At 57.4% G+C, this 21,236-nt stretch overlaps 1 protein-coding gene across 1 annotated transcript in view; it reads right to left on the bottom strand.

Annotated features, from left to right (window-relative positions):
* The window catches only part of LOC309649260 (C-Maf-inducing protein), a 57,964-nt gene that overhangs the window by 6,626 nt on the left and 30,102 nt on the right, over positions 1-21,236 (bottom strand). The window contains exons 8-15 of the mRNA XM_082439078.1: positions 17,975-18,328; positions 9,757-9,822; positions 8,416-8,442; positions 8,067-8,115; positions 5,408-5,515; positions 2,663-2,779; positions 1,116-1,256; positions 268-315 (exon numbers count right to left, since the gene is read on the bottom strand). Coding sequence (XP_082295204.1) covers positions 268-315; positions 1,116-1,256; positions 2,663-2,779; positions 5,408-5,515; positions 8,067-8,115; positions 8,416-8,442; positions 9,757-9,822; positions 17,975-18,328 — 910 coding nt within the window. The remainder of the gene's footprint in view (positions 1-267; positions 316-1,115; positions 1,257-2,662; positions 2,780-5,407; positions 5,516-8,066; positions 8,116-8,415; positions 8,443-9,756; positions 9,823-17,974; positions 18,329-21,236) is intronic.

Here is a 21,236-nt window from a genome sequence, read left to right as displayed (position 1 = left end):
TTATCTGGTACGTGAATCCTCAACGTATATGAGCTATTATTGTCATCATTATGAATAACTGGTAACATATTAACATTAATATCAACAATAATCTTTATCATAATGTTTGGTTTCCTGCAACCCAGTTCCCTCCTAGGGAGGGAAGTACCATAGGGTCCCTGTTCACCTCCTCCCATCACCTCCAGCAGACATTGTATGCTGTTCCCCACTAGGGAGGATACCCCACTTCTTCCCTCCCAGCCCTGCAGAAGAATGAAACCAACTCACTGTGGACTTGGAGGGCAGTGTTAGCCTGGTGGGCCCGCCTTTCCTTTGCTGCAAGAGAAGCCAGACTGGTTATGACCCACTTTTCCCTGAGCCCTCACCCGGTACCCGCACCTCCAGTAACACCTCTCATGGCACTGTTTGTATTTCTTGGTAGTGGCAGGCAACATGGTGGTCTCTGTCTCAGGGGCAGACCCTGAGGCCAGGTCTGAGGGCAGGTGGTTTATCAGAGAGGCGATCCCAAGAAACCCCAGCAGGGGAGCGGGGAACTGAGACCACAAAGGCCCCTAAAGGAAGAGGCTGTGATCACCCCAGCTACCCCTGGGCCTCTGGGAAATGGTGGCGAAGTCACAGCTCACAGAGAGACCCCACCTCTCCCGCCAGTCACTGGTTGAGAGCTGCTCCAGGAGACCAGGGGGCGTGAATTCTCCACCCCTTCTGTCCTGCTGTGCCCGCGGACAGAGAAAGCCCTTTGGCCAGGAGGGACGGGTGCTGGTGTTTGGAAATCAAGCCCAGTGCCCTGAAATGAAGGGCCTGAGGGAAGTGGGGGAGGGAGGGAGGAGGGGCACAGACAGCCACTGCCAGGCTTGGCTCGGAGGGTGACACAGGATGTGGCCGTGACCAGGCCCATATGGGCTGTTTGACTTTGGGCCACAGACTCAGCCTCTCTGATCATCTGGAAAGTGGCAGGTGGCAATCCCGACCTCTCTGGGTCTGGAGGAGGAGTCAGTGAGGTGGAGGCCCGCACAGGTGCCACGGTCCCTGGGCTCTGCCCTGCTCACTGCAGCCACGCTCTCGCTGCCGGGCAGGGGAGCCCCGGGGCCGGGCCGGGCAGCCGGGCGTGCACTCACCAGCTCCTTCAGCTCCCGCTGCCGGTCGCACAGCTGCTCATACATGCGCTTCCCCACGCCCGTGCTCTCCAGGGTCGAGATGATCTGCAGCTGCGTGTCGTTGTTGTCGATGATGTTGTACTCCAGCATCAAGCACAGGATCTGCCGAGAGCCGGGAGGCGGGTTACCGCCAGCCCGAGACTCTGGGCGGGGCTGGTCCTCGAAGGCGCGGAGGCCTGAACCCTCAGCCTGTCCCAAGCGCCCCTCACGCCTGGGGAGGGGGCCAAGCTCGGCACACCCATACGCTCCCAGGTCCTGTTCTCTCCCCGCTCTCTGCACTTCTGGCTGTGCGATGCCGGGGGGATCGCCTGCCCCAGTGTCCCCTCTGTGTAATGGGAACATTAGTGCACACGCACTCAGCGCGTGGTAGCTCCTGGTTAACACCTGTGGGCACGATGCACGCCGGGCCCCTATGGCCTGGTAGAGCCCAAAAGACAAGACACCTCTTTCTATCCCTTGTTTTTCCACGGAAAGCTCTGGGAGTCAAATTCTTTGATGCGCTCCCTGCTGAGAGGTGAAGTCTAATTCTCATCCCCTTGACTATGGGCCCGGCCTCGGTAACTCACTTCTTTTAAAAAAAAAAAAAAAAAAAAAAATATATATATATATATATATATATTTATTTATTTATTTGACTGCCCTGGGTCTTAGTTGCGGCATGCCAATCTTTAGTTGCGGCATGTGGGATCTAATCCCCTGACCAGGGATCGAACCCATGCCCCCTGCATTGGGAGTGTGGAGCTTTAACCACTGGACCACCAGGGAAGTCCCGGGGACCGACTTCTAATGGCCAGAAAGTGGCAGAAGTGATGCTGCCTCACTTCTGAGGCTGAGTCAGGAAAAGAGATACAGCTTCTGCCAGGTCTCTTTGGACAGTGGCTCTGGAAGCCCCAGGCTTCTGGGGACTCTGGGGGAGACAGAGGTGACATGAGTGCCCGGGGCTGATGTGTGCTCCTTGGTGAGTGGGAAGGCTACGACCAAGGCTGCTGTGTGGACGGCGGCCTGGCAGCCCCAGCTGCTCCAGCCTCCGCTGGTCGAGTCCCCTCGGGCCAGCGCCAGACGCGTGAGGGAAGCAGCCTTGGGAGGACCTAGCCCACCCCCATCTGACTGCGACCCCATGAGACACTCAGAGTGAGAAGTGGTCAGCTGAGTCCAGTCATCCCAAGACCCATGAGCAAATAAATGAGCATTATTGTTTGAAGCCCCCATTTGGGGGTGGTCTGTTCTGCAGCAACAGACAAATGCAACAGAAACCTGCCCAATAGATCCCCTTGGACCCACGTGGATCACAAGTGAAATTAAAATGAAATTAGCAGATAGTCTGATGAAGGTCTCCCGCTCCCGCTTAGCTCAGGAGGGCTGGGGCTGTGCCTGCCTCGTCCGCTGCTGTGTCCCCAGCTCTTGTAATAACTCGGGGCTCCTAGAAGCTCCTAGAAGGTGCTCTATCAACAGGGATGAAGTCCTGGGAGAGTCGGCAACCTTACCAGGGACTCGGGCCAGCTCCTTACCTCCACCATGGTCTGGTTCCCCCTCAGTGCCAGGAGCATGCAGGGTCCCAGCTTGTTTTCTGCCAGGGAGAGCAGGAATTTTTTGGTCTTGTAACAGGAGCCCATGAGGATGTGCACCTGTGAGGAGAGATGGGCCAGGTGAAGGGCAGTGACCGCCATGGGCTGTGGCCCGTGGTGCCTGCCTTCTGCATGCTACAAGGATCGTGAGACCAGAAGACACTGATCAGACACACCCCACGCCCAGTCTGGACACTGCATCTGAAACGATCACCAGACTCTCCCCGGTGGATTCAAAGGACCCCTCCCTGACACCGGCTCCCATGTGGATGAACCTCGAGGATACTGTGCTGCATGAAGTAAGCCAGTCACAGAAGGACATATCCTGTAGGGTCCCACTCATGGGAGGGACCTAGGGTCAGACTACAGAGACAGAAAGGAGAAGCGGGGTTGGGGTGGGGTGTCGGGGCTGGGGGAGGGCATGGGGAGCTACTGTTTATAGTGGGGACAGTTGCAGTTTGGGAAGATGATGTTGGATGAAGTTTGGAGATGGATGGTGGTGGTGACTGCAGAACACTGTCGATGAACTTGATGCTACAGAACTGTACACTTAAAAGTGGTTCAGGTGGGCAGAAATTCACACAACATTGTAAATCAACTACACTTCGATAAAAATATTTTAAAAAATGGTTAAGGTGGTAAGATTTATGTTACATATGTTTTATCCCCGCTCCGTACACACACACAAAAGCCCCCTCTCCCACCCGCCTCGGGACTCTGCTGACATCTGGCCCTCTGGGTCTTGGCACTGTCAAACCTGGCGGAAACTTCTCGGCAGCCCCTGCTTAGGGTGCACAGGCCCATCCCTCACACGCAGGGCAGGGAACAGTACAGAGCCCCGTCTCCCCTTCCCAAGCCCCCTGTGAGTCCCAAAGGTGTCCTGAGTGATCGCCTGCCCCAGGAACCCAAGAACTGGCAAATTCTGCTCCATCTTGGGTTAGCTGCAGGGCGGCCATTAAGAAAAGTGTGTTTCTTTCTGGTGCATCTGGAGATGGGTGCCCAAGGGCAAGGGTCCCCAACCAACAGCTGGGAGGCCCAAACACCTGGTTTGCTCTCCCCCTGACTTCACATTAGAGCAAATGCCCTTCTGTGGTTGGAAACGGCAGCCTAATCAAGGGGACCTCATCCGTGCCATGTGTCTCCACGGAAACGACGCATCACCATCCAGGGGCTGCCTGCTTCCTTCCCCACGTATATTCTTTTCTGCTCCATCACCAACAACTCTGGCATACAAATGCAATCTCTCAGGCTGGGGAGCTGCCAGCTCCCTGACTTCTCTCTCTCACAGTCCCCGCACCAAAGGGTGGGGGTGGGGGGACCACGGGGCGTTGCCATGGTGAAGCTGTGACATCAGAGCAGAGAAGCCTGTGAGAGGTGGTGCAGGCAGGCAAGGCCAGCATTTCCAGGACACACAGGGCACTCAAAGGGGACACGTCAGGCAGCAGGCGAGGAGTGGAGAGCAAGTGCGTAAGGAAAGGAACCTAAAAATAAGCCCCTTTCCAGAGAGGATCCAGAGGCAGTGCTGGGGTCTGTCGTCACTGCGCAAACGCTGCCAAGTTCGCTGCGGAGAGCGTTGTGAGCTGCTCACCCCACTGAACCGGCTGCCCAGTAGGGATGAGAATAACCACACCCGTCACTTCTGCGCACTCACTGTGCGCTAGGCCCTGGCCTGGTGCCTCGCATATATTATCACAGGCAATCACCATGGTAATCCCGAGACGCCAGGACTACACTCCCCGTTTCACAGACGAGGAAACCAAAGCCCCGAGAGGCAAGTTACTGATCCGAGGTCATCAGGCTAGCGTGTAGCAGGGCTGCAACCTTAGCCATGGCTGGCCTAGGCTTGCGCCTTCTCAAGCTCTGGAACATGAGTGACTGTGGAACGGAGTTGGTTTGGTCAGCAAGCAGGCTAGGTGAGGTTGCCGGCCGCCTAGAGGAGCATCTGCCCTGGGGAAGGGGCATCTGTGCCTCCTTTCACAAGATGGACACTCTTTGCTACTGGAAGAAGGGCTGGCTCTGGACAGCGTGGCCCTGGCCGAGGGAGGAACTTGGAGGCCGGAGGCCTGTGTGACCTCGGGCAAGCCACTGCACCTCTCTGTGCCTGTTTCCACACAGAGGTAGTTAAGGGATAGGGCTGCCGTGAAGATTAAGAAAGATCGTGCGTGTGAGGTGTCGGTCCCAGTGCACAAGGAAAGTATCAGGAGTCACCAAGGATGCGGTTATTGGTCTGGTGATCTCAGATCCCTCATCTCCAAGGTGGGCCGGTCATCCTGACCTTGGCGTATCGGGGCAAGGATCAGACGAGCTGACGGATGGATCTGCAGCGCCTTCTAGGATACCTGTGCCCATTACGCGCTCAGTCCCTTGAACAAAGCAATGCGCTACAGTGAACCCGGTGAGCTTGGGCAGTTAACACCTGTAACGTCTGGAAGATGGGGTAGTAGGAAGTGTCCCTCCTCACGTTGCTGGGGGAGCCTTTGGCTCGGTGCCTGCTCAGGTAAGAGACGAGGAAGTGACCCTTGTGGCCGGCGTCACCATCACCATCTTCATCACCAGCATCCTTTCCGCCTGGGAATTCCAGGGCTGGCCCCAGCGGGCTCGGGGGGCGGCTCTCTCACTGGTCAGGGGCGGGGAAGCCAGTGTGCCCGCCCTTGGCCCCGGTCACTCCCACCCCCGCCCGTCACGTACCATGCTGGCGAACAGCTCCCCGTCATCGTCGCAGGCCACCCCTCCGGGGCTGTAGAGCTGAAACCAGCCGTCCTTGCCGGCTCGCACGCTCAGCAGGCACGAGTGGACCTGCCGCAGGGGGAGAGCGCTTGGTCAGCCCCTGCAGACCCGTGATGACGGTGGTCCACGATCCACACACGCAAACGGCAAAGGCCCAGGCAAGTCCCACAGTTAAGGAACTGGTTTAACTTAGTTTAGTCCAGACCCGCCCAGCCTTCTACTAAATTCCACGGAAGGCCTTTTGGGAAAAACTCTGATATCCATAAACAGGGGAACTCCAGCTCCTCGGGATGGAGGGCCGGGCCCTGGCTTGTTTAGTTGCCCTGAATAAAGCAAGTCTGTGGCCAAGCTGGGGTAGAGAGGCGCAAAGGGACCTCTGTGCCGCTTTCTCCTGCGCCTTTGATGGGGGCATTTTTTTCTCCTTTCTCTGTCTGGGTCTCTGTCTCCCTCTCTGTGTCTGCAATTCCTCTCTCTCTCTGCTCTCCTTTCTCTCTGAACCTCTGCCCCTCTCCCTCACTTTTGGGGCGTTTGCCCCTCCACCTCTGGGGGTCTGCCTGCTTCCCTACTTCACCCTCATGGGTGTCCCCCGGCTTTGCCTTTGCCCCGCCGATCTCTCTCTCTCTCTCTGGGACCCTGACATCCTCTCCTTAGGAGAAAGGGTCTCTGTCCAGAGTGGGGGGCAATTTCAGTGCCCAAAGCACAGTTCTCTCTGTGGCTCTCAGCTTCCTCCCCAGGGATCCATGCGTCTGTGTGTGGGTGGCGTGTGTGTGTGTGTGCAAACACGTGTACACACATGGGAGGAATTCCACATCCACCCCGGCCCCGCTGTAACTGCAGAGAGAGAGAGACCAAGGCCTTTGTTTCTCCTCTTCCTCCCCATCCTCAGAAGAAAGCTGAGACAAGAGTCCCATCATTTCCTTCAGGAGTGAAGGACGAGCTTCTGCCAAGAGTCACTTACTCACAGATATTCAGTTGATCACAACCCACACACAAGTAAACAGAAAGCAGGGGCGGCAGGGCTTTGACTTTTCCCTCTGAGTTGGAAGACTATCGGACGTTAACTTAGCTACTTCAAAGAAACAAGGAATCTTAGAGTATGAAACTCTATTCAACAGATACAGCAAAGAATTTATAAGAAAACAACTATGGCTCCATCTGGGAGGGAGAAGGTGGGAGGGGAGGGGAGAGGAATGAGGAGGAGAGGGGAGAGGGGAAGAGAACCAGGAGAGGAAATCAGAGGAGGAGGCGGGCGGAAGCGGGAGGCAAGGCTGGCAAGAGGGGCCTGCTGGGGGGCCGTGTCCTCAGCAGCCTTCCGGGTGTTACCCGGGCTGGGAAATTTCCCTCCTGGCACTTGGCACTGCTGCTCTGCTCTGGGATGCAGCTGGTACCACTTTTATTCATCAACTTCAAAGTCCGTGTCTGAAATGAAGCCTCACTTTCCAGGGGAATTCTGAGACTCTGCCTTCACGCACGGCGAGGGATGGCTCAGGTTTAAGAAGAATGGAGACCCATCGCTGGTACCCAGACGTTTAAAAGCTCCCTGTCTACGGCTTCTGCCTGAGGATCGCTTTTGGAGTCAGGTGTAGAATCATGGTGTTTTAGAACTAGATCCTTCTAGATCCTTCTAGAACCAGGCTTTATAGTGTGGCCTCTTGAGAATCTACTCTGGCTCCACCGAGAATAACTCCCTCCCTCATCCTCCGGCTCTGCCAGGGGTGCACGTGTCCACCTCTGTCGCTGCCTGGGAACCAGACCCCTCATGCCCCAGACTCCGTGTGCACGGAGAAGGGGCCTGAGCGCCTCAGGGCAGCCCCGCCTGGCCCACCGTGCACGCCTCAGGGCTGGTTCCTGCACTGGCTCTGGAGCCTAACTCCCTGGGTGAGGATCCTGCCTCGGCCAATGTACCAGTTGTGTGATCTTGGGCACGTAACCCCAGTTTTCTCAACTCTAAAAGGAGGGTAGTTCTAATGTAAAATGGGGATGATGGTAGCACCTAGTCACAGGGTTGCTGTGAGGATTAAATGAGAAAACGCCTGCGCCTGACACAGCGTGGGCACCCAGTGAAGGCTGTGGTTGTCGTCACGGTGATGCAATGGGAGAACGGCTGCGGCGGGTTCCCAGCCCGCTCTGAGTCCCTGTTCACACGCAGGGGCTCTGGGACGGAAGGATGCCCTCTCCCTGAAGCCCAGCTGCTGGAGGGGCAGAGCGGCCCCTCGGGGAGGCCCTAGGCCACCATGCCCGGGAAATAAAACCCGGCTCAGATCCCAGCCCAGACATCTTCCCTGGCCCGCTGATACTCAGAACGGCAGGACCAGAGAGGACGAGCCGTATCTCAGAGCTGGTTAGGGGCCCCGGTGCCAGCCTGGCCCTAAATCATGGCCCGTGCCCTAAGGAGAAACAGCCGGTGGGAAACACCTCTGGTGAGCCTCAGTTTACGGTAAAACACTGACATCACGGGCCAGGCTTGGACACTTGGGTCGGGGGCTGTGTTCATGCACAAGGCAGAGGAGCCCTTGTAAACTGTTATGGATGCCCGCGGGGGACAAGGGGGCCCTGACAGAGCCACATGCGCCCTGCTGCAGCCTGGACCGTGTGCCCGCGAGGGAGAGGGAGGCCTCACCTCTTGTCGCGGGTCTTCGGCGAACCTCTGAATCACATACTTCAGTTCCCTGAAAGAGACGGGGTGGGGGCAGAGTCATGCCCAGGGTCCTGGCTGGGGCGGGCCAGGATGGGGGGCTGAGGACAGAGCTGGGGAGGGGCGGGGCACCGGCTGTGCTGGCGGGATCAGGAGACGCCTGGACGGGCCTGGACACACGTCTCGGGAGAACTTCTGGGAGGAGCCATCCTTGCCTCCCAGAATGCACGTGATGAGGACGGGCCGGAAGGAGGGCTGGCTGCTGGGGGACGCCCGCAGGACAGAGGACACTCGTCCCGGAAGAAGGTAACAAGGGCGTTGCCCAAATACTCACTTGGTGAACTTCTCGTGTGCGAGAGCTCTGGAACAGAAACAAAGGAAAAACCGCAGTGAGCAGGGCGTTCGCAACAGCACAGGGACCCAGGGTCCTTCCTCTGGGGGCGGCAGGCTTTCTGCCTGATTCCAAGAACGAAGAGGAAGTTGAGCATGAAACACCGACATCGTGTCCCCACTCGACATGACACGGATCACAGGAACGGGAACGGCTGAGCTCCCCAGGCCCCTGCTTACTCGAAAAGGAGGGTAATTCTAAAGGAAAATGGGGATGATGGTAGCCCCCAGTCGTGAGTACCAGGCTCCAGAGTAAGCAGGAGCGGCGCTCCGCGCGGTGCACGTGAGCACGTCCGCACGCGGGCACCAGGGACCCAGGTGTGCTTGTGAATTGTTCCACCGTTAAGGCACGGCCGCGCTAATTACCGCCACTCATCGGAGCGGCCACCGGGGACCCCTCTCCGGGCGAGTCGCCTCATGGGCCCACCGTCAGGCGTATCCCCGGAGCTGTGGGAACAGCGACTGCAGCCAATGACGCCACTGCTCTCGGGAGTCGGATTTCTCCAGTCTCAAATCCTGGGGGCTCCGGGGACCAGCCGGGCCGGCAAACGGGGTAATTACTGAGTGTAATGCCCCCTCGGAGAGCCGCATTTCATAAACACAGTCTCGTTAGTCAGCTCCGGAGAGAGCCCGGGGCTGCCTCCTGGGGCCTGGCTTCTTCACAGCTATCAAAACAGGCCTGCAGGCATTTTAGGGCCTGCTTATTTAGACAAAGCCTTCTCCGCAGGCCATTATCCACCAGAGAGTTCTCTCCCTATTTTCCTGTGATAAATTCGATACTGGGATAAGGGCCGCAGGAGAGACGGAAGGGTCCATCCCTGGCCCAGCTCACTGTGGAGGGTGAGCTAATCATCGTTAACGGGTGGACTAAGGGAGCTTTCAGCATATGGCCGCGCAGCACACAAAGCCATTCCACATGCATCATGTTTGGATTTCTACCCTGGCCCTCGGAGACGGGAGAGGCAGGTTTTCCTACGCCCATCTGACGCACAATAAACACCGCTGACGTGACCGCGTGGGGGCTGGTGCGGAGGGCTTTGTATTCTTAGCTCAGTGAAGCCATCTAGCCGTGCAATCAGGTGATTTCCCCATTTTTGGGGGTGGCAGTGAGCCTCCTCGGGGTCCCACACCTGAGGACCAACACCTCCATCTCCATCTCCCGCTGTCGTCTGTGGCGTCCCCTGGTGCGTCCCGTGACCTGATCGCTCCCCCTGCTAAGGCCGGGGTGGACGGCGGAGGCTGTCCTTTCAGGCCGGAGGGTGCTGGGGACGTGTGTGGGACTTACTCTTTGGGGAATGGAATGGGCTGAAGCAAGCTGGCCAGAGACGGTCTCCAGTCGTCATAGTCCGACCTGGAACGAGAGGGAACGACGGTCAGGGCTGGTCTAGACAAGGGGAGGTTGATGGTGTGTTATCACACAGGGTCAAACACGGGGCGAGAGTCTGGCAGAGACCACGTGGCACCGACTCTGCTCTGGTCACCTCGGCTCCCAGGGGACCTGAGGCACAAGCAGCGGGTGTCTGCAGCGTGGCCGCGAGGCCTGATAAGCCTCTCCGGAGACTGCCCTGTGGCCGCCGAAGGGGCTAGTCACCCAGCTCCCCGGGTTCCTCCTCCTCGCCACCACACCCACCCAGGTTCCCAGACCCTCGTTCCTTCTATCTTCCAGAGCATGGAGGGCTGTCATGGGCTGAAACGTGTCCCCCTCAGATTCATACGTTGAAGTCCTAACCCCAGGACCTGAGCCCAGGAAGAGGTGACCGAGGTAAAATGAGGTCATTAGGGTGGGTCCTAATCCAACCTGACTGGTGTCCTCATAAGTGGAGATTAGGACACAGACACACACACAGGGATGACCACCTATAAGCCAAGCAGAGAGGCATCAGACAAAACCAACACTACCCACACCTTGATTCCAGAGTTCCAGCCTCCAGAACTGAGAGGCTGTGAGAAAATACATTTCTGTTGTTTAAGCCCCTTGGTCTGTGCTGGAACCTGGCCTAAGCAGAGGACGGCCCCGGACCCCAGACCTAATTTGTGGTCCTATGGGCCCGGGGCTCCCTGATGTACAGAATTTGCTGTTTTTTGTTTTGTTTTGTTTTGTTGGCACAGCTGTGCGGCTTGTGCGATCTTAGTTCCCCAACCAGGGATCGAACCCGTGCCCGCTGGTGGAAGCGTGGAGTCCTAACCACTGGACCACCAGGGAAGTCCCAGAATTCGCTGTTTTTCAACCTTCTTTTCATTCAGTTGGACCCCTCTGCCCCCCGCCGCCCCAAGGAGCTTTCTCAACAGTTTCCCTCATTGCTCTCTCAGTACACTATATCTGTTAACATGCTGTATGTCTGTCTATACTTTATTCCAAAAAAGAGGAAGATCTTCTCACCCCTCAGAACAAATAATTCGCCCTCACCAACAATGCACAGTTTAGATAACCCCGGCGTAGGAACTGTTCCCACCCCTCCTTCCTCCAAATAAAGTGATGATAAAGTGGCAGCCTTCAGAATCCAGCTCACACCCTGGAGTGTTCCGAGGAAAGATGCAAATGCCGGACACACAGAAAAGAATTCCCAGAAAAGCCTGCTGGCCTGAGATAAGTTCTAACAGTGGTACCAGCTGAGGGTTGCTAAGCACTTACCAGGCCGGGCAGTGGGCACAGCCTGGCTCACTTAGTCCTCAGAACAGGCACTTGAGGACAAGAGTATCGCACCTGCCCTACAGGTGAGAAAGCAAGGCCCCTAGTGCCTCCTGAGTTCAAGCAGCTAGGACGCTCAGAGCCAGGATTCACAGCCAGGTCCTCGGACTCCAGTGCCCGAGGCTGGGTGTGTGCTTTATGCTGCCCATGGGTGGCTGGGCACAGGGAGCCCAAATCAGGACGTGGAGACCCCTTTCGACCTCATACCTGCAGTCATTGATTTTTGCAGCTGACTTGTCTTCCCTCTAAACCCCTTCCCTCTTTCCTTCCCACCTGTCACTGACTGACTTAGAGTTTCCAGAAAAATCTAAAAGTAATAGGAGCAAACACTGTAGACAGCACCCGTCTCGAGCCAGGGGCTCTTCCAGGTACACACATGGATCAGCCCCTGTGTTCCTCCCAGAGACCTGGTGAGCTGGATGCACCTGCCATCCCCATTCTACAGGCAAGAAAACTGAGTCTCGGTGAAGATAGGCACTGGCCCAAGGTCACACAGTCGGTAAGAGCTGGGGTTTGACCCCAGGAGCCTGGCTCCCGTGTCTGTGCTCCTACCCACCGAACAACACATCTTGTGGCCCGTTTCCACCTGCAGAGGCAGGCCTGTTCCCTCTCTCAAAAAGGGCACGTACTCGTTTTTCTTTTGCTTTAAAAAAATATGTTCAATGTAGAAATGCCATTAAATACAGGAATCTCTACGGAGTGTCTAAATCACCCACAATCAGAGTGGGTGTCAGACGAGCTGTGGCCGTGCCTGGTGTGCAGGCACCTGCTGGGCTCCCGGACAGACACAGCCCGGCCCACGGCTCACTCCGGAGGAAGGGGACGTGATCAATGAACTGTGTGTGTCACTGGGTCCAGGTGCTAAGCTCAGTGGGAGGTTGGGGCAGGGGTCTAGGTGAAAGCGTCTCCCCAGCCTGGAGCTCGGCCTCCTGAAGGCTCTGTCATGGCAGCTCACGCAGGACCAGGGGGAGGATGCAGGGGTGAAGGAAGAGGAAGAGGCAGACAGACTTCTTTCCTGGCCTGGGCCCTGCCCAGCTCCAAGTCTGCAGTTGGCTCCTGGACTTGCTCCAAACGTCCGGTCTGAGCATCTTAGGGCACATGGTGGGTGTGTTGGGCAGAGACTGGGAAGCTAGGATCCCGGGGCCTGGCCAGGCCCAGGGGACGGGCGTGGGATCCCCGTGGCCAGCAGAGCGCCTGTCAAGAGCATCCTGAGAGCAGCGCTGGCCTCAGGGCTGGCAGGCCAGGCTGACCTGGGGTGGAAGGGAGAGCCGCAGGCTGGGCTGTGAGAGGCCTGAGCCCACCTGCAGGAAGGACAGGATAGCCAGGCCTTCCTGGGCTCAGGGAGGAAGGGGAGAGTGAACCAGGTGCCTGAAGCATCCTGAGGGCCTCTGACGGGCCTCAGGTGTCAAGCAGCACACGTTTAATCCTATAACCCCCACTTACAGATGAGAAATGGAGGCCCAGAGAGGTCAGGACACCTGCTGAAGATCACAGAGCTCATGAGGGGAGAAGCTGGACTTGAACGAGGCTCCGTGAGCAGGAAATCCAGCCGTCTGGCCTCGCGCTGCTCTTCACGAGCGGTTTAGAGCCTACATGGCTGAGGACTTCCTTTCTCTTGCTTGGGGGGGGCGGGGCGGGGGGGCGGCGTAAGTAACACCAGAGACAAGCTGGGCCGGTGAGGGGTGGACGTGGGAAATGAGGGCAGGGTGGTTCCGAGAATTTGGGGCGGCCGCCTTGGCCCGGCAGAGACAATGCACACTTGGTAGAATTGTAACCCAGCTTGACAGATGCTGTTAAACCAGAGCTCTGAGCTGTCCCGTGGACATGGTGCTTCCTCCAAGCAGACCATTTCCCCCGATTTCACGGAATCTTCTGCACGGCATGGGGAGAACACACCAGCCTGAGGGCACGGGGGCCAAGCAAGCCTCTGAGAAGCCGAAGCCCCCAGCACACGGGTCTGCGACAGGCAGGCCTGGCCGTGATGGCTGTGGGCTCGCAGCGCCCAACCTGAACCCTGGCTCTGTCGCGGCCACAGCCTGGAGAATGCCGTGTGAGGCTCCCTGGGGTGGGGTGCTGGTGGGGTCCTCAAAGGGGCCCCTGGGGGTGAGCTAGGGCAGAGCGAGGCCTGGGAGACCAAGGGGAGGTCCATGGCCTTTCTAGAAGACCACGAGCGAGGCACCTGACGCAGCCCAGGGCGCCAGAAGGGTGTGTCAGCGACGCAGCTCATTCTGCTTTGCTCCTGCCATCACACGGACAAGTATCTGCTCCCTCAAAAGGCAACGAGCTGGCCCAGGGATTAAAATCCAAGGTGAGAAACGAGTGGCCTTCATCTCTGAAGCTGGGGACCTGGGCAAATCCCCCTTCTCTGCCTCGTCATCCCACCAGGAACCTTCCAGGGCTGTAGGCAGATCCACTGGCCTCAAATGCTCCAGGGAGTGTCTGGGTTCTACAGAGTGGCCACAAGCCCCAGGAATCTGCATCTGAAATTTTCCAAACTGATCAGTCCATCTATACGCATACATACACTATACATACACATACATACGTGTATTTCTGCTGCTCTGCAGACCTCATCTAAAACCCTCGCCAGAAGCCCGAGCACGGAGATGCTGACCGTGGGGATGGGGGTACCTGTCCTTGCCGCAAGCCTGCAGGGTGCCAGGTGATGCGGCGAACGTGTGGCACACACGAATTCACTGAATTCTCGAGGGAGCCCTGAGAGCCAGAACGCACTGACAGGCGTCACTATCCTTATTTCACAACTGGGAAACCGAGGCCCAGAGAGGCGGACTCATTGTCCAAAATCATACGATCAGTTGAACGGTGGGGGGGAAGATTGGACCCCAGTCTGGCTGACATTCAACCAAGGAGGTGAGGTGGTCCTTCCACCCCCGCCCCCGCCCAGGGCGGCCCTGGGTGATACCTCCGGCGCCTGCGTTCTACATTCTAGTCACTATCATGCTTCCGGGTCACGAGGACAACCCCAAGTCCATCTGCGTTTTCCCTAAAGGCCCCGAGGGGTGAGGCGTCTTCCAGCTGACCTCCAGCCCGTCGAGGCCTCTTTTAAAATCCATGTGTTTGCAATAGTAACAAGTAGCCAGATTCGAGCTGATCAGGAAACAGTGGATGTGCCCACCTCTCCCTCACGATGGCGGCTCTTTTCTCGTCCTGGATGGAAGGGCATCCCTTTGCCTGTGGCCACACGTGTGCCAGGAGATTCCCGCGCTCCATCCCACCGGGCAGGCAATGTCGCTGCTTTTAGAACTTGGTGCTACTCAGATTCAGAGGGACTGAGAGCAGGGGGCGTTGGGTCCCCAGCATTTAGCACAGAACCTGGCCCACCTGGGTGTGCAGTAAGTGTTTGATGAAAGAATGCATAAATAAGTGGGTAAACAAATGTGTGAACCGCACACACGTGCCCAGGAGGTTAAGAGCTGGAATCCGAACAACTATAGGCCAGACCTGCTCTGTGCAGCTCCCAAGTCTACATTCTTTCCATCGTACCACCCAGCTTGGGCCTCACAGGGTGATGATCTCAGAGTCAGCCTTGACCTGTGCTGGGAATAGTTTTCCTTTTTTGAGTCTCCAGGGAACGTTTTGCAGTTTACGTTACTTTCCAAAGGTGTTAAATTCTAACTATTTGAGGGCCCTCTGATGGGAACACAACTAATCAGGGCCCCTGCCCACTCTCTCGGGATGGAGCGGTGCCCGCCTGCTCCTGTGGACATGGTCTGCCAAGCTGGGCCCAGGCTCTAAGCATGGCTTCTTTGGCCCCCACAATGCACTGATAGGACCCCTCAATTCCAAATTAGAGCCTCTGTCCTTCCATTCTTTACACAGGACTCTCATCTGGGGAGCCGTCCTATTGATTGCAGCGGTCCACTCTCACCAAGTCCTAAATTCTCCCAAGAGCCCCTCTGAGGAAGACACCCATTTTACAGATGAGAAAACTGAGGCCCAGAGAAGCCAAGAACACTGCCTGCAGTTACACAGCAGACTAAGTCCTATGGCCGCATTTCCTCAATTCTCAAATGCACGCTTCTTGGAAACTGAGTCTGCACTGAATGCCATATTCGTGTTTTTTGGGGTTTTTTTCCCCTCTCAAAGTGCTGTTATTAAATCGATGATGTGTCTTACTCCCAATGGTACCTTAAAATAGAGGAAACACAGTTGTAGTTAGAAAGTTTAGTAACTCCCATCTGCCTGGTGTCCATGCCTGCGAGATACCTGCTCTGTGCTGGGGCCCAAAGCCATGCCCTCTAATGGCTGGGGGCAGCTCAACTCAGAGAGGGTGGGTAACCAGCGCAAGGTCACAAGCTAACACTGACACCCCTGGGCCCTGAACCTGGCAGTCTGGCTCTGAATCTGTGCTTTTTCCAACGTATCATGCTTTGGAGCACTTTGAGCTGCTGGGGTTTTGCGGATTTGACACATGTGAGGCCCTCCAGTGGGCCAGTGACTCAAGCAGGCAGCAGAGTTAGAGAAGGAAAGCTGCTAGGGAAAGAAGTGATCAGGCCCAAATCGTGCTCTGCACTCCCCCAAGGTGAAAAAGGCTTCTGGACGTATAAACCCTGCTTCGTGGAGACCTCCGGGTGGGGCGGGACCTGCTGCCCTGAGCAGTGATCAGGAACACCGCCCAGCGCCTAGCAGGCAGCCTCTGACGGGCCCCCTGACCCCCACCCATGACCTGGCAGCTGGGCAATGCGGGCAGGCAGGAGGTCTGGAAGCAGATCAGGAAGAACAGAGTCCGCATTCATGAGCATGTTTATGAAGAAGGAAAAAAAATGTGTGTCAACTGCATGATGAAACTCAAACCCTTAGTGCTTAATGAGAAATATGAGTCAGGGCCCGAACTGGCAGAAGGTCTGGGAGTTCCAGGTGTTTGCAGAAAACAGCCGGAGTCAGGGGCCGCAGGAGGAGAGCCGGGCCCGGCCAGATGAGGAGGAGATGTGGGCCGCGGCTGGCCGGTCCCTCGGAGGGCTGACCGCCACCCTGGGAGAAAGCGGGGACTCCTCCAGCCTTAAAGAGACTGAGATGTGTTCTCGGAGATGCTCTCTGAGCAGAATTTTGAATCTGCTTTGGGTGGGGATATCGCTAATCGCGGTCATGCCCTCAGCTGGCCTTGGCTGCCGGAACCACGGGAGGCCTCCCCCTCTCCTCTCCGGGGCCAAAGCAAGGGCAGAGGGAGAGTTTGGGGATGCTGCATCCAGAGTCACCTCCAAGCACGAGAAGCCACTGCGTAGCGTGTATGCCTGTGTGTGCACACACGTGCTCACCTCCACAGACACCACAGGCCGTGCTTGTAGAGCGTGAACAGGGGCACCCCTAGGCACCTCTCATTCACCAGCTCACCAGGCAACCGGCGGGTAGCCTCCACCCTCCGGACCACGAGCGCACTCCGTTCATGAGAGCAGAACGAACGCCGCAGAGATGAGCAACAACGACGCAGGGACTCAGTGTGACCCCAGCGACACCGACGAGCCCCAGGAGGCAGGTCCCCCAGATCGAGGGGCCCTGGTGCCCTGACATTAGATAAGCACCGGGCATCGGTCAGATGCGACCATGCCGTCAGGTCCCCAGCCCCTCGGAAAAGCCCATCTGCCACCACCAACTGCGCCGGGCAATGCCCATCCCTGCAAGTGGCGCCAAGTCCTGTTCTGAAGGACGGAGCTGGTGGGAGCAAGTGGGGGAGGCATGTGCTGGGTTCTCCAGGCCCAGCTGGCCCACAGAACTGCAGAGCTCAGCGCGGGGCGGAAGGGAGTAGACAGCAAGGCCCCTCGCCTGGGGCTCAGCACCAGGCGCACATAGTCCGAGATGGGTCTGGGGTGTGAATGGTGGAACTGGAAAGACCCTTGGGGGTCAAAGACTAAGACCCCCTCCATTCTAGAGTCACACAGCTGGGGCTCGGGGAGGGGCAGGCACGGCCAAAGCACTCAGCTCAGAAGCACCGCTCAGAGCAGACCTGGTCCCCGGCTCCTGCTCAGAACTCCTCCCACCAGCCAGGCTCCCTCCCCCGCCCGGCGGCTGAGGCCGCATGGGGGCAACTGCTGGAACTTGACGGCAAGTACACACCACACACGCGAAGCGTGCATGGGTCACGTGACACAGAAACACACCCACACGCTGGCTCATGGGCATATCCGCACACATACACAGAGAACATACACACACACTCCAGCTCTTGTGCACAAATGCTCATACCCACATGTTGCACTCAGAGACACTCATGCACAGAAGCAGCACAAGCACCCGGACACACCTACACTTGTGCACTTACACTCACAGGCACTCGAAACGCACATACTGCCCCTATAGAGAAATCCACATCCCTCCCATATCCAACTCCTACATGTGGACACACAGACACACACGACACACAGAAACTCAGGCCATCACCCATATGCTGTTATGCCCGCATACACCCAAAGCCATTTACACTCACACAAGGACAATTACAGATTCAGAGTGAGCCCACACCCTACACAACACGCAGAGGTGTCCACACACTCACGGACATACTCGGGCCCCGTGCGCTGAAGCACATCATGGCACGCGTACGCACTCACACATTCTCAAACTCATGCACACAGGTGTAGACGTCATGCTTGTGCCTATACCCTACACACGTGTCCAGATCCTCGAGCATACACGCACCCACACAGCCCTGCATGCACACGCCCCAGAACAAGTGCCCTCACACCCTACGTCTGCCTCCTGTGCACCCACACTCAGCACGCCCACCCTTGCACGCCTCCAGCCAGCTGCAAGCCCCCGCCCCAACCCGAGGGCACCAGGCAGGCCGGGGGACACTCACAGCAGCTTGAGGATCTCCACGTAGCAGCCGAGCGTGCGGTCGGCCTGGGGGCCCAGCTCGATGCTCATGGTGCTGCAGGCTGGGCTGACCATGAGGCAGTCGATGAGGTTGGGCTCGCTGTCGTTGCCCACGCTGGCCGTCAGCGCCGGCTTGGCAGTGCTGGCGGGCTCCACCTCCACGTGGATCTCGCTGGAGGCCACGACCACCGACTTGAGCCGCGCCTCGGACAGCGTGGCTTCCTGAGACACCAGGTCCGGGCTGGGGTGCAGAAGGCGCAGGGGTAATGTGGGCTTCCGGTCGCAGGGCTGCTGGCAGCCGTTCCGGATCTCCTTCAGGCTGGGGGAATTGTCGCGGCTGGGGGAGAGGCGGAGAGGGGCGTGAGTGCGCGCCCTGGGGGCGGGTCACACAAGCCGCAAGCTGCCATCTAGTGGGCGCTTCCAAGTGCCAGGCTGCACGCGGCTAAGTGTCCCCGGAACCCCACGGCGGTGCAATAAGCAGGTGCTACTGGATCCCTCTCCACCAGCGAGGAGACAGGCTCCCTCAAGGCCTCCAGACAGGGAGAGGTGGGGATGGCATCCAAACCGGGCTGCCTGTCATCGAGGCACGTGCTGTAGTCCCGGCACATAGCAGGCGGTCGACACGTTTGTGGAACGAACAAGTGATGTTAACCTCTACACAAGACCCATAAGGCCCCTGGCGTTCACCTCCACCAAGATGCCTTCCCTGGCCACCTTCCGGACACACCTATGAGACCTACTAGCGATTTTGCTTCTAGTTGCTTCCTCTGGTCTAACTGCCCCCCTCCCCCTAATGTCCTTGGGGCAAGGCCCAGGCCCCACCTCTGCTGCCCCATCCCTGCTGGGTGAGAAAGCTCAGCTTCTGCCCTCCGCCTGGGAACACCCTTCAAAGGGATCCCAAACCCCAAATACTAGTCCCCTGGAGTCTGCATGTCCCTCCTGTCTGCAGCACCCCACCACTCTGGGCTAACCCCCCACCCCGCCCCTTGCAGCATCTCCAACGCCTAGAGGAACGATGCTTGTGCAGGGGGTTAACAGGTGTTAGCTGAGGAAAGGGCACTATGGCATCACTGAGGTCACATGTGTTTGGGAAATGCTGGGCCTCTTCACAGCAGGACTTGTCAGAGCTTTGAGTCTGGGTAAAGCGCCTCCTCACTGGGTGCTTCCAAACATTACGGGCAGGCACGTCAGGACAAAGGTAACTCCAGCAGTGGGCTTCCTTTGTTGGTGCCCCTGGGCTGGCACGGTGCTAAGTGCTATCACACAGACCACACAGACATTCTCAGATATCTCTGAATGGTAGGTATTACCGTCTCCACATTACAGGTGAGGAAAGACGCTACCAGAGGTCAAATGACTACCCTGATGACATGGCTCATAAGTGGAGAGGACTGGGATTTGAAACCAGGTCTCTGACTGCATGTCCAAGATCCTGCATGATCCCATGCAGGTCCTCCTCCTCCACAAAGTCCTCCCTGATTTCTCCCACCCGCCGCTCTCACCCTTCCTGCCCCTGTGCCAGAACCTTCCACCCCTGGCTGGACACCAGTGTCCCTTGAGGCACTTCTAAACATCCTAATATCCCATTAGGTCGGAATCTCTAGGGTGGAGTCCGGACACCAGTCATGTTTAGGGCTCCCTGTGTGTGCAGTCACGGTTGAGCCCACTGTTCCAAGAGGCTCAGAGCACGATGATATGATCACAAACAGCTGCTCGTCCAGTCCTCCCCTAAATGGGCCACACACATGCGCCTGTGCTTCCAAAGAGACGCGCGTGCTCCTTGTGCACAAGGACTGGCTCAAGCACAGAACTCACCCCCAGTGTGCTCAGAGGGCCTGAATTTGTCCAGCACGTGCCACGAGCCAGGCCTGAGCTGAGCCCACCAAGGATGTTTGATAAATACACTTTAAGCTTTGCTGGGGAAAAACAAAACCCTTTAGCTAAAGTCCGAGAATGCTACGGCTGATGGAAAATTGTGTGTGGTCCGGTGGAAGATGCGGTGTAGCTACTCAGAGCTAACTTGCTACCCAGTGCTCAGCTCCATCCCCTTTGCCTTTGCTGGGATTTAGGAGTGGATTTTCAAGGCTGCTTGGCTCAGATTGGGTGATTTTCCAGCGAGCTATGCTAACCTGGGTCAAGTTGTCTGTTCTTTTGTGCACAAGTACATCACGTACCCACTGAGAGCGCCGCAGACGGGCCCGGTAGATGGCACGGGGTTTTATCTTCCAGGGACTGACCAAGGGGGTGGGATGGACCTGAGCCTAGGGAAGGTCTTGCAGCCCTCGGCGTGATTTCCTGGGGGAGGTGAGGGCAGCACTTGGATCCCCAGCTACTGTGGGCTCCGAGGGGGCTGGGCTGTCTTGAGCAGGGAATCAGGGCAGGCCTGAGCGGGAGGCGGCAGGGCCCGCCTCGCCCTCCCCAGGCCTCCACCCTGGGCACCTAGTAGCAACCGTCACCTATTGGGATCCCCAAGGTCGTGCTTGGCCTCTGCAGCAGCAGCCAGAGGGGAGTCTGGAAACTGACATCTCATCAAGTCCGTTCTCTACTTAAAACCCATCGGCGACTACAACGTCCTTAGAATAAAACCTCCACAACTGACACACAGGCACAGCTCCACCACTCAAAGCATGGTCCCCGACCAGCAGCAGCGGCATTACTGGGAGTCTATGAGACAAGCAGAGGCTCAGGCCCTGCCGCAGACCCGCTGACGTGACCCCAGGAGCAGCTCAGCACGGGAGGTGGAGGTGGGAGAAGCTCAGTGGTACAAGTCTCTCCGTGGCCTGGCCTTCCTCTCCAACTTCGTCTTCTGCCTCTGCCCCTCTCTCTGCTCAGGGCACACTCAGTTTCCTTCACTTCCTCCCCTGCAGTGGCCTTTAGCGTGGAGCAGATCACTTGTGGAGTTTAAGAATGTAGATTCCTGGGCCTGGCCCGGAAACGCTGCGTCCAGGAGTCTGCATTTTCAAGCAGCACTCCAGGGGACTCTGAAGCAGGTGTTTAAGGACCATGGGTAGGACGTGTGACCAATGGCAGCTCCATCTGCACTGCCGGGCCTTTGCACATGCCGTTCCCTCTGCCTGGATCATCTTGTCCTCTTGCCTTGCTGACAGCCAGCAGGTGTCAATTTAAATATCACCTCCCTGCAGAATCCCTTCCTCACTTCCCCCTAGAGCAGGGGTTCTCAACTCTGGCCACATACTCCACTTGCCTAAGGTGTTAAAAAAAAGAAAGAATCCGATGCCAGGGGC

This window comes from Balaenoptera physalus (genome assembly GCF_965194825.1).
Source record: "Balaenoptera physalus genome assembly, chromosome: 19".
Classification (NCBI taxonomy): domain Eukaryota; kingdom Metazoa; phylum Chordata; class Mammalia; order Artiodactyla; family Balaenopteridae; genus Balaenoptera; species Balaenoptera physalus.
This window is presented reverse-complemented; position numbering and strand designations above follow the sequence as displayed.